The sequence below is a fragment of the Phlebotomus papatasi genome, chromosome 2 (assembly GCF_024763615.1).
Source record: "Phlebotomus papatasi isolate M1 chromosome 2, Ppap_2.1, whole genome shotgun sequence".
NCBI lineage: Eukaryota > Metazoa > Arthropoda > Insecta > Diptera > Psychodidae > Phlebotomus > Phlebotomus papatasi.
The window spans coordinates 83,242,499-83,256,349 of NC_077223.1; the positions used below are offsets into that span (position 1 = coordinate 83,242,499).

A 13,851-nucleotide genomic window follows, 5' to 3' on the forward strand; every position below is an offset into this window, starting at 1 on the left:
AACTGCCTTGAAGTTTTACTTGAATAAATGTATCATACAATCATTTTTTTGTACTTATATGTAGTGCTATGATAAGATATGTAAATACCTTGGTAAAAATACCTATTCGATGGTTCAATTCCATCCATTTCTATTTTAACAGAACCATTGAGAGGACAGTTAAACGCTAAAGCTGTCCATTAAATTTTCTTTTCAAAAAGTTAATAACGTCAATAACTCATTGCACAAATGTCTGATATAATTTATACCAGCTTTCTAGCGCATTTAAGTTAAAACAGCTAAGCTAGTATAAATTAACTTGAATAGTATGGAATGGAGCAGCTAATACACAAAAACCCTCTAACGGTATACATATTTGTAACGTATAGAGCACAAAATTATTGGTATAAGATAACATGTTATCAGCCTTTTACTCGAACTCCATGGAGAGAGCAATACCTATAATAACACCTCTCTTAATAAAATTTTGTTTTTGAAATTGGACTTTCCCAGAGACAGGGTCCAAACTGTTAGAAATAGATGCTTGGGGCTTTCGAGAAACATCGTTGCTAGTAATTTTTCTCTATCTTAACAAGATAAAAGGATTTTGAAGTATTTTTCCAAAAGCTTCTTTATGGCAAGAAAACTGACCTCGTTCATTTAAAAACGGCAGAAAATACGAACTGGAGAGAAAGTATGGGCAATGTAAACATTTTCAAAAATTCTATCCTTTTACAGGTCTAGTGATGATCTGAGGACAAAGTATCACAAGTTGCCCAGACTGTCCAGACTGTTAGTTTTTAACAACTGAATTTCTAATAGAAAGATCCTTTAAAAACCCTAAAACGGGCAACAGAAGCGTATTCAACGGATCTATATTATTCTAGTTACACTTACTAAAATACATAAATTTTTGGAAAAAAAGTAATTAAAAAATTTATTTCCTGTGGAAAATTTAAATTAAATTAAAAAAAAAACAGTTCAAAATTTTATTTATTTATTTTTTGTTTTTCGACTTCCTTGCTCAAATCCTATGAAACGTTGAATGTTTTTGAGATTCTCAACAAAACCGTATTAAAGTCATTTCAGGTTTTTCTGTTTAACAGAATTAGTGACTCAAGATGAAGAACAATCGCTAGTAATCTTAGAGAGATGAATGCTGAGACGGATATTTGGCCCATTGAGAAAAATCCGAATCAACCATGAACTGGAAGTCCTTTATGAAGAGCCAGGCATTATAGTCACCATAAGAGCACGACAGGAAGTCAGCTAACTATGACACATCCAGTGAATGGCAGCTGAAAAAATGCCTAGAAAGCCTGAAAGGACGAGTATGTGAGGACGCCCCAGAAAACGATGGAGAGAAGTAGTATAGACAATGGCCTCAATTCTGAGACCAAGATAAAACAAAATTTCAAGCTGTCAAATATTTTCAAGATCAAGGTTTCATATTCTGACGCAAAGCATTTATGGAATTTAAAATGTCTTATCTAAGAACCAAGATTTCAAGATTTTCCACACTTAACGAAACGTCACTTCTGACAATTATCTTCATTTCTTTGAAGAATTTGTTGAAATTTCGCCATATAAATTAGAAAAATTAATAATAGGTTGTATTAAATAATATATGACAGGCCATAATCGGGAATAAAAGAAGTTCAAACAAAACTTGTAACGTGTGATAAACCCTGAAATGCTTATGCAAGATGTGATTATTTTGCAGGTATTCTCAGAGTGTTGTAATTCCAAACCTACATCTAAAAATATGTATCATTACGATTAAATTACAAGATCAAACATAGCATTTTTCATTGTAATTCTCTTTTTGTATCATCTCTTAAAGAAATATTCCTCATCAAAAATAATTTCCACATGAAACTCTTCAAATTGCTAGTATCTTGAAAATTCCAAGCACCTCCGAGAGGTTCTTCGAATTATTTCAAGAAAACAAGAAATTTGACGTCTTGAAATCTTGAAATATTGATTCTAAAATTGCAAATCTTGATATCCACAAGGTTTGTGTCTTGGATTTCAAGATTTCAAGACATTTGACAGATTTGACATCTTGATCTTGATTTTTTGATTTCAGAATACGAAAATCTTGAAATTTTCTTGATCTTGATCTTGGTCTCGGAATTGAGGCCAATGGCCTTAAATAGCTAAAGTGCTGAGGTACAACTAGCTAGTTGAGAGTCACCAGTAGCAGTAGGGGAAGTCTGTAATTTTCGTGGAATTGTCACGCGTAAGTTCGAAACCTGACAATGTCAATCGAGTTTTTTTGTCATGTCATATGAGTTCGAAAATACAATTCATTGATTTTTTAATGAAATCTCTTAATTTGATGATTTTATGAAATTACAGTACGTCTTGGTTGATTTGTTTAACAACATTTATTGTCATTTTAATTGCCAGAAATCTCAAATATGTGACTTCTGACAATGCCACATGAGCTGAAGTGGCAATGTCACGGCTACAGAATCGCATTTTCGAAAAAGCTCTCCTAATATTCGAACCCAATTTGTCATATGGCATTGTCAGAGCGTTACAGAATTCCCCTCCTGGAGAGATATTTTGTTAGAGTATGATAATGTCATATGACAAATTTAATCTTTTTTAAGTGGTAAACTTAAACTAATCAAAAATTCGACTCATCAGTTACCAAAAACTTCATAGAGCTCCTTACAATGGCACTTCAATGCTCACTGAGTTTTAGTGTCGTCCTGATTCTGAATTTTATCACGAAAATTTGTCGCATATGACATTGTCATACTGTTACAGAATTCCCCTTCAGTACTAGAGGAGGTTAGTGCGAGAGCCCCGGTCCCTTAAAGGGACAATGCAGCCACCTAAGTAAGTAATAATTATAAAGTAATTTTGGTACTTTAAATAGGCAATTTTGTTGCTCTGGGCCTTGGGATATGCCATTTATCCATCTTATTAGACCCAGGACACGGAGTCAGATGCATCCTCTTCCTCGCTCCAACCAAGACTGACTCACTCTCGCCACGAATCCTCTCCTCTCCGTTCCCTTATAGTGATGGGAATTAACTCGTAAATTTTAAAAAATTATGACGTTACTACTTTATAGAAGAACTGGAGTAGAATGATAACTTTTCGACACTATCAAATCGACAGTATCGATAAAGCTATATCTGTTAGATTAAGCAAATGTCGACTTTTTACGCATTGTTAAGCCATTCATAGTGACATTTTTAAAAGAATGTGACAGCTAATAAATATCTATATATCACTCACAGGAAGTGCAGATATCGCTTAGTTTTCAAAATCGACAGTCGATAGTATCGAAAATAAGTTATCATGTCACCCCTGACTTCTACAATTTGCCAAAATTTAACGTGAAATCTCATAGGGAAATATCGCGGCTAAAAAAAGCATTATTTGTTTAAAAAAAAGGTCTGGATTAATTGTAAACCAAGCACTGCACTAGCATAAAATGGTCAGTATTGAATACGTATGACACACGCTTTGATATGCATAGCCATTTTGCGCGAATTTTTAGGTCCCGAAAATATACATAATCCCGGGATCCCCTGTATTATTATTAATGTAAAATCCGGAGACGCTAGCTTGCTCACTCTCCTATAGTTTTGATCTAGGCTACGCCCTTGCTTTACAAAATTCAAAAAGGAATAATGGACTATCAACGGTTGAAATTTGCGGATATGGAAACTTCGTATTTTACATTTTGTATTTTACATGTTCGTATTGCACATTTCATATTGCACAAACTTCGTATTCTGGTACATTTAGTATTTTATCATTTCGTATTTCACATTTCGTCTTTCATAAATTTTGTACAAAAATTGAAAATTTCCCTTAGCCCTAAACAGGCAATACTGATAAAATTAGAGCTTAAAGTTCGACTTTAAATACAGACCCGAGGCGCATAGCGCCCTTAACCCCATAAAAATGCAATTCTATTAATTTATTGATTGATATGCTTGTGTAAAATGTGTCGCAGACATAAAAAATTAAAGTGTTCAATTTTTGTACAAAATTTATGAAAGACGAAATGTACTAGAATACGAAGTTTCCGCAATACGAAATGTGCAATACGAACATGTAAAATACAAAATGTAAAATATGAAGTTTCCGCAAACCTAAAATTTGAAACCTCTCTCACACTTTTATCTTGCAAGATAACGAATTTTGAAATTTGAAGTTTGTCACATTTTGCCCCAGATTTCGCAAAACTAAAATTCGAATTTAAAAAATTATTTTGTAATTTTTCTGTAAACCTCTTATTCTGACAGAAAAAGAATAAAATAGTAATATAAACTCTATTATCAAGATTTTTCATTTGCTGATTTCAAGTATTAAATTTTTGGAATAAAAACTCTTAAAAATTTGTATATGATTTTGTGATTCAGGATTAGGGCAGAATGATATTGACAGTCAAATGCTCACCGTATTTCGTTAATTTACGCATATTCATTGCAATTCTTATGCAAATTTTTCATGACCGTATTACCTTACCTAATACTCGGAGGCACTAGGTGACTAGGTGAAAATAATATAAGAAAATTGAAGAAATAAAACGAAAATACGATAAACGGTGAGCACAAAACTGTACGATTAATTTCTCGTACAGTTTTCTTTGCTCACCGTTTATCGAATTTTCGTTTTATTTCTTCAATTTTCTTATATTATTTTCACCTAGTGCCACCGAGTATGAGATAAGGTAATACGGTAATGGAAAATTTGCATAAGAATTGCAATTAAAATGCGTAAATTAACGAAATACGGTGAGGCTACGGCGAGCATTTTATTGTCAATGTGATTCTGACCTTAAAGTTAGAAATCCTTAAATTCGAGGTTGAAAACCACCAATTTTAGCATTTTTTTTTCAAAGCTAAAATAAAAAATAGCATTTCTTATAATCGTTAACCGTTTCTATAGATTTTGATCTTAAAGTCATAGAATATTTAGTCCCAGTGATCAGCAAAAGCTAACCGATTTTAATTCAGTTGAAAACTCGCGAGGTAGTGCCATTTCGGCAATTTCCATTTGGTTAGCACTTTTTGTTCGAGAATTGCTGACAGGTCAGCATATTTTTACTAATCGACTCAGCAAAAATATGCTGAAAACGCTATTTTTTCAGCTGACTGTGCTTTTTTTTGTCAATTTGCAAGAAGGAAGAAAAATCTCTCCGTAAAATGTCTGAAAGATAGATCAGATGGTGATTTCCTTTATCAATAGATAGAGCATTTATTTAAAAATAAATAATATTCTTAACAATTTATTTGCAAAGTAAAAACCTGGCGAAGGACTTTTTCCTTTTAACTTCTTCTTTTACATTTCTTTGTGAGGGATTAACTTGTTTAGGGACTTTAATCTCTTCAGCCAATTCTCCTATTTTTAACTTTTTCAAATCCTTAAGGGCATCACTTGAATGGCCAAAGTCGTTAAATGCCTTCGTTCCATCCTTCCCGCCCCATTCCAAGATCAGATCATCTCCTCCAGGATGCTGAAATATTGCAGTTTCCGGATCATCTTTCCCATCTTTTGCTATCCTGAAACCTTCTCAAACTTACCTCTTTTAAGTATCCTGTAACGTCGTACACAGAATTTTTAATGATCAACCAACAATCGTTGCCATTTTTCCCGTTTTTCTTTGCAACTTCTTCTTTTGTGAATGTCTGAGACATTTCTTAAAAGCGAATGAATTCTAAGAAATGAGCCAATTTTGAAAGCTGCATTTTTTATATACAGCTTCATAGTCATTCCAAAACTCTCAAAAGGATCGTTTCAATTCGCACGCAATTTTATTAAACTGATAAATCGAGAGTACAAAAGAAAATCACAACAATGCATTATTGAATTTGCTTTACGTGACCAACCCCTATGAGCAATATACTTGAGATTTCTGATAATATTTTAAGTTTGAAAAAATATCACAAATACTAATAGTGCTTGAATCAGCGGAAAAATTCACCTGGAGATACAGTTTGCAATTTTGTATTAAGTTGCAATAGTTGTTGATAAAATATTTATTTTCTTATCTACGATCCCACAATAATTTTTTTCATAAATAACATCTCCATATGCAAACGACGAATGACGTTATCATGTAAAATAAACATTCTACTATCTATTCCATCTAATTGTGAAATATCCTCTTATACATAACACTTCAGCAGAATTCCGCGCCAATAACGGCAATAACCGATTCTTTCATGAATTATGAGGTTTGTGAAACATAAAAATTCCCTGAAATTGGATGAATAGGGCGTTTGGGGCGTTTGGTTAAAATTCAAAAGACATAGCAATGGGTTTTCTCGAGCATTATATTTAATAACTTTAAGCTTTTTCAGAAAAAATTGTACAGTGTTTCAAAAAGTCCTCATTCGAAGCGTTAACAATTTGCCTCAAATAGTGATAGAACCTCGAGGACTTCCTCTCCCTGGACGCTTTCTCCTGCTCGCTCCTGCAAATTGACCTCAAAATCGGTTCGTAATCCAGATGCCGAGATCTTTCGTTCGTTACTGAACTCAGACAAGATCTGAAAAATAAAGGTTCTGGAAAATACAAGGACAGTCCTTTGCGATATTACTTTCGCAACATTTATCATTAGGGATTCATAACCGATTTGAACCGATTTATAAACCACTGTGTATTTTTATTACGATCATAGTGAAAATGTTTTTTTCTAGACTTTGAGCCTGAACCGAAGTAGATTTTGATTCTCCAATATTGTCTGGGATAAAAGGTAAATGGAACTCTATTTACACAAAAAGTCGCTGAAGTTCGAAGAATTCAAATTCAATTTCGAATTTTCATACTAAATTTTCGAACAAGGTGGGGAAAATTTATCAAATATCACACTAAAAAGCTGGCAAACGAGTTACTCAGTGATTATGGAGTGATTAAATAATGAAACAAGAACAGTAACCGTCTTTGTTCTGTTTTTTTCCTCACAACAATGTGAAGACCGTCACATTTTGACACTTGAGCACTTCAAATTCGAATACCTTGATTTCGCCACCTTGCGAAAGTATTAAGAAGTAAGAAAGTCCCTTTTTTGGATCTTCAAATAGATTTTCGAATTTTTCAAGATCTATGTACAGAAAGATTAAATCAAATCTTTGCACCGGACGGGACTCAAACTTACAACGAGCGAGATCCCCTATCAAAATAATGATCAGACCAAATTACCATCAGTTTCTCTCTAATTAAGTCGTTTCTCAGCTTCAGCCGACAGATGGACTAATTAAACTGATGGAAAAGTAGTCCAATCACTATTTTAATTATAATTAGATTAAACCGTAGGTCTGTCAAGGCCCTTAGTCCTTGTATCATACTTGCTCATTAAAATTTTAATACGAGTCATTAATTGTCGCTAATAAATTTATCTTTCAAATGTATGATTCAAATTATTAAATTTTCACGGAAAGATTGGGTTTTAAAGCGATACACTGCCTTGAAATGAAGTTAACCCAAATCCACCCAAAAATGTTGATTTTAGCTAGACCAAAAGGCCTACTACCCCAAAAATGGTGGGTGTCCTAGCTAACACAATAGGCCTTTCACCGAAAAAAATGTGGAGTTTTCTTCTATTTGTTGCTGATCACAGCGATTACCCCAAAAATAATTTTTCATCAATTTTATTATTTGCCGTATCGAGGCAATTTCAAAAATAAAATTTACACCTGTCTTGTCCAGAATCAAGACATGTTAATCGCATTTGAATTGGCGTTAAGCAGGTCACCAAATCCACAGAGAATAGGAACCATTAGACAATTAACAGAAATTTGAGGTGGGCTGTGTATCACGTAGCTGAAGTTAGCCAAAATCCGCCCGAAAAAAAGGTTTTTGTCTTGGCTGGCCTGAAAGGCTATAAGCCGACAAATGGTCTGTGCCTTGGCTAACCAAAAAGGCGCATGACCCGCAAAATGGAGGATGTCTTGGCCAATGAATAGGCCTTTCCGTTATTTTTTCATGCGAAAGCAACCCAATCACAAAGAAACTAAATTTAACGATAAGTGTATTTTTTTATTATTTCCTTGTTAATTTTCTTATGATTCACTCTCTTTTTCATTTTATTTATTCAGCAATAACTTTACGATCACTTTACGACTGGGCACGTTGCTGATCAGAGCGAAAAAATATATCATACTGTTGTACGGAAAATGTATTAGAATATGCTCCACCCTGAGTCAAATGAATATTTCGTCTTTAGACACCTATGACCGAAAAACATTTCGATATCGAATTTTCGAAGATCAAAGTTAAAATCGTGTTGAATGACGTATTTCTGCGAAGCCGGTTTTTCCTCTAAAATCATTTATTTTAGAAAGTGTTCCACCTTATCCCAAATTTAGCTTTTTTCATTATTTCTTTTAAAAGAAAATTTCAGAATTGACCTACAGAATTCCTTATTGTTATGCCGTTTTATTTGCTATTATCAGAAAAGTATTTTTTTTTCATTTTTGTATATCTGATATTGGTTTGATTCTGGGAACAGTTATCTGCAGATAATTTAAACAACTGGAAATGAATTAATAAGAATTTCTAAGAAAATGGGGCATGATAACCATGATAACCTTTCAGAGCACTTATTTGGAATAGATTTAAGTTGACTAAAAAGAGGTGGCAAAGCGTTCCAGGCTATGCGAAGTGCTCGAACTCGTAACTTAGATGCTATACAGTAGACTCTCTCTCAATTGGGCATTTGGGACAAAATGTAATCCGGTTTATCGATAGATTTGGGCGTCAAAGCCTTTGTAAATTCCACAAAAAGCGCTCAATTATAAAGAATCAAGATGGAATAGGAAGAACTACAGCGAATTTGAGCAAATTAGCTTCATAATTAAACGTGAAAATTCTCAGCAAAATTTTTCGCCCGATTGAAAAAGAGCCGATTGAGAGAGAGTCTACTGTATACCTAAAAGGTACTGTTGCAGATTCTAAATTTGAATTTAAATAATTATGAGGGTCAGCTTTTATAGATTAGATGAGCTTTTATGATTAGGAGTTGCCAGATAGAAAAGAAGCGTAGAAGTGTCAGTTTTTAGAGGGAATTCTGCTGCAAAGGACGCTAAGAGATAGATTGCAGAAATTGAGAGATTTTGATAGAAAATAGAGACAAAGATTTCTGAAGGACGAACACGAGTAGGATTGATCTTTGAAAAGTTGATGAAAAGAATTACCTGGCAATTAGGATAAAAAAAAAAGTGGGCAGGAATTAAGGGAGATTTAAGAGGGCACCTTTGAACGCTTAGATCTTAAATCGTTCGCGTTCGCATTTTGCACCCGTCACGATTCTTTTTGATCGCATAGAGGCCATTTACATCGCCGCATTAGATTGGGATTTGTTTAATTTTTCTCGATATAAACGGCAAATCCAATACGACACCTCGTATCGAATTGGATTGGATTCAAATTGTCCCAATTGTCCCAAACATTTTCGGAGCACGCGAAGCGAAATTCGGAGTTGCATTTGACGTTAAAATTACCCTCATCATTTGTGTTGTTTTGGTAAGGAAGTCGCACAAAATAAAATTTTCAGGACTTTTTTTGTGTATTGGACAAGGATATAGGCAACGACAAGTTTAAAAGAGGTGACAAAGCAAGGAGACTAAGCTCCTCTTCTAAATTAATCAGGAGAAGGAGTTGTTGTGACGATAGACTCTAAAAAAAATCGCAACCAAGAAGTTTTTGCAGAGCTCCTTAAACAAGGGTATGAACGTAATGTTAAGCAAATTGTGTAGTTAAATTTAAGAATCTTAAGCAAAAAAATCCAACTTAAAAATCGAAAATATCATTTTTAACCTCACGAAAATGGCATCCCGCTAAAAATCCAATTCAATCTCAACAGTACGATATAAACAGACATGATTGGATTCGGATTTTGGGACAATCTAATCTCAATCTAATCCTAATGCTACGATGTAAATGGCCTCATAGACTTTGATACGGTATTATTTGAAGAATAAAGAATATTTCCGATGGAAGAATTTGGCAAGAACAGGTACATTTGCATTATTTACCGTTTACAAGTTCTCAACCGATTTGAACCGTTTCATGAATCACACAAGAGATTCCCCAGAATAGTTTCAAAGGGTAATAAAATTGATTTTCGGACAAAAATTACTTATCGGTTCATAACCGGTTCATTACCGATTCACAACCGATTTATAAATCACTCAAAATATCGCTCAAAATACACCTCAGGAGTAATATACTTGAATTGCGGATGAAAATCAGTTTTCTGTAATGGACCGATTCAGAACCGATTTGAATCGGTTCAGGTTTGTCAAGAATTCCAAGACCTTTCTAATGAGCCCAATATGACATCATTCTGATGAGAAATACGCTCTCTAGAACCTTATGAACCTTTGTCCTTGAAAAATCGTTATTAGGAATTATTCAAAGGCACTTCGGTGTCTTCGCCATTTTTCCAACGAAGAGGCCAAACAGTATGAGATATCGATTTCATATTTCACCAATAAATCATCAATTTACCTTTCAATTTGCCTTGGTCTCTTGAAATGATCGTATCCGTCCAAACTGATACCCCTCATCTGCATTGCTCCTTCCACAAGGCTCAGCGAGAGATCTTCATCATCAGTTCGACTCCTGACCATTTCACTGTTCGCCACAAAGTCATAGAACTCTGCAAAGTCCTCAACTTTTCCTTCATCTCCAGCAGCCTCCAACCATTTGGAACTGTTGCTCCATAAACTATCCCAGGAGGTATTCCTCAATCCTGCTCCTGTTACAGCTCCATTGAGATCCTTTCCTGCTCGCGATCTCGCAAAGAACTCCAAATCCATCGTGGTCTTCCTGATATCCTGACCATTGAACTGATAGAGATTGCTGATGTCGGCTTCTGGAAGCTGAACTCCTTCAGCCAGAGCCATCAGCGTCAGCCACTTGGAGATGTGGTCAGACCGTGGAGGCTCGAAGTGAATCACATTCATCGCTGTGAATTTTTCCAAGTGAGAGCAATTGGGCTCTGATGTGGTCAGGATTACAGGGCGTTTGGAGTCAGCTACAATTTGATGGATTGCACTGATGAAGCCTTCGTCCTGCTCAAAGGCAATTTCAGCATCTTCCACGAGGATCAGCGAAAAGCGCTGGGCTGTATCTTCACTTCTTCCCACTTTGTGGGATTGTGTGGCTTCCTGAAGGTCCTGCAGGAGCTTCTTCCCTGTCCTCTTCATCCCCGCATTGATTTCCAAAACATTGAAGTTTAGTTCGGCTGCCACGGCGGCCACAGCGGCGCTCTTGCCACTTCCGAAAGGTCCGGAAAGGACGACGCAGCAGGAATTCCCGTAATTGCTGCAGGAGTCTTCATTGAGACTCTCAAAAGTACCATTGAAGCGCGATGAGTCACTTTGGAAGGACTCCAGGAAGGTCTTCAATTCCTGCGCTGGAGCGCTGTTGACGAGGAAATCACCCGTGGCTTCAGGGCGATATTTATCTGTGAAGAGGAGATTTCCGGAAAGATCATCTCCGATGATTTGAACACTTGAGTCGAAGTTCTGAGACTCCTGCCTCTTCCGGAAGAAGTTGTAAGCTCTGTTTGTCGGGAAGTTGTCAAAGTCCTTCTTCAGCTGCTTGAGGATCTTCGATTTCTGAGAATCTGTCAAAGTATCACTTTCCGGAAAGGGATTTTCTGACCTTGGCTTATCGGAATTTCGATTTATCAGAGATATTTGGCGATTTGAAGAAAGATTTTCTTGGAAATCTTTTTCTTCGAAAAAACTAAGCTCAATTTTCTTGGATCTCCAGGTGATTAGGCTTTCCGGAAGGGCATTATCGGCCTGAGTAACATGTGATATCTCAGGAAACTGATTCAGTTCAAATTCCTCTTCCACAGCTCTCTGTTTATCAATGAGTTGCCTCATCTTTTCCGGAATTCCGGACATGAGAAAGTCCTGCCTCGCTTTGAGAACTTCCGGATCAACTTCTACCTTTTGCGGCTTCAGGAATATCGGAGCTAGCTTGACATTTTTCTTCGGAGACTCATCCACATCGATGACCTCCGTCTTGGGCTTCTCGCGTGGCTTCCTGCTAGCTTTTAGCTTCTCCGGACTGTCATCCAGGAAGGTCATATCAATGCTGTAGGAGAGGATCTTCTGCCGGCAGGAACGTCTAGGACGTGTCTGCGGCGAATCCACTTCAATTTCCACAACCTCTTCTTCAACTTCCACTTCCCTTGTCCTCTTGGACCTACGAGTCCTCCCATTCACTGGAAGCTCTTCCGGAAGCTCATTTTCCGGAGAAGAATCCCTCATAACCCTCCTCTTTCGCCCAGATTTCTTCTCTTTAGGCACTTCCTCAGCAATTTCAACCCCTGTATTGAGATCTTCCACCTTGGAAGCTTCCTGAACAACCACAGCTTCAACTTCCAGCTCAAGGAGTTTCTTCCTCCTTGAGGATTTGGTTTTCTTCCTAGGCTGTTCCTCAGCACATTTCCCATTCTCAATAGCTTCAGTCTCTTCTTGAGCTTTCTCTTTAGTCTTCCTGGGAAACTCAACAGTCTCCACTTCAATTTCAAAGAGTTTCTTCCTCCTGGATTTTGGTTTCTTCTCACTACCCTCCACCTTTGTCCCATTTTCCCCAATCTCCGGGCTCTTTTTGGCCCTCTTAACCACTTTAGCCGAATCCTCTTCAGCAAACTCTTCAGGGAATCGCCTTTTTCTCTCCTGAGGAGGAGGATTCGGGGTAGAAGTCATGAGCTTTCCTGCTTGCATCAAGACTTGGAAAACATTCTTTTTGCCCATATTTTCCTGATCTTCAATCTCTCCCTTCACTGGAGCATCTTCCACAATCCCAACATCTCCACATTCCCCAGAATGTCCATTGAGCCCATTGAGGGCAGTCCCAGCTTCTGAATCATTTGCATGCAAATTATCAAGTTTTTTCCTACCTTTTCTCGGTGACTTCTTCGGCGACAAAAGATTCAGACTGCAACTTAGAATATTCGATATGTCAGTGATGTCTCCATCCCCAGAAACCTCCTCCTTCAGCCTCTTCTTCTTTGACTTCTTCTTCCGGACAGATTTCATCACAGACTCCATGTTGCTGACAATTTTCTGGATTTTCTTGCGGTTCTGGGAGGGTTCAGGGCTTGCAACCTCCCCGTCCTTGGGTTGGGATGAGAAATATTGGCGGATTCCATTCATTTTTGCCTGAAAAATCCAGAAAAGACGAAATAAACAAAAAATTGAGGTTATGAAACAACAGCACCCAAAAACCTCTTTTGACTTACCTTTTAGCCCATAAAAACATAAACTGCTAATGAATCATGATGCAAGGGCACTTTAGGAAAACTTTTCCACTAAAATTGCTAACTTTTGAGCACTAAAACACGCATTAAAAGGGTCAGAATACAATTTGGCGCGCAGCAAAATACAAAACACAGCGGATTTTGACACGTCAAAGGAGTCGAAAAACTTTCCGAAAACCCAGTGGACAACCCGCACTTTACGAAAACGCATACAAAATTTACCGATAACTATGCATGTGCCCCATGTGCCATACCATAATGCTCTCGTACTGTGCACAAATAATAGATTTAATCTTTGCTATCAAAGATTTAATTGGATAGCAAAGATTTAATTTACCAATACTACTTTAACCCTTTAAGGACGATTGGAACACCGGTGTTCCATAAAGAAAATAATTTTTCCTGACTACCTAAAGTTATTTTTTCTTATGTCTGTACATAATTATAAAATAGAAGGTTGAAGGAATCTAGAATATTTTTTGCAAGTCTCTAGCTAATTGCTATATAGTGAATATTTAAGCTAAAAAATGGCGAATTTTTAAATTCTCAAATTCATAATTAATTAATTTATTTTTTGTACTTCCAATTTTTTTTAAGCAAAACCCTTTTGGCTA

General features: G+C 36.3%; 1 protein-coding gene across 1 annotated transcript; it reads right to left on the reverse strand.

Annotated features, from left to right (window-relative positions):
* Positions 1-6,269: 6,269 nt before the first annotated feature.
* On the reverse strand, positions 6,270-13,412 carry LOC129804711 (enhanced level of genomic instability 1). The gene is made up of 3 exons (XM_055852255.1): positions 13,220-13,412; positions 10,465-13,139; positions 6,270-6,502 (listed from the first exon to the last, which is right to left on the reverse strand). The coding sequence occupies exons 2-3, from the start codon at positions 13,131-13,133 to the stop codon at positions 6,301-6,303; spliced, it is 2,871 nt and encodes a 956-aa protein (XP_055708230.1). The 5' UTR covers positions 13,134-13,139; positions 13,220-13,412; the 3' UTR covers positions 6,270-6,300.
* Positions 13,413-13,851: the final 439 nt, after the last annotated feature.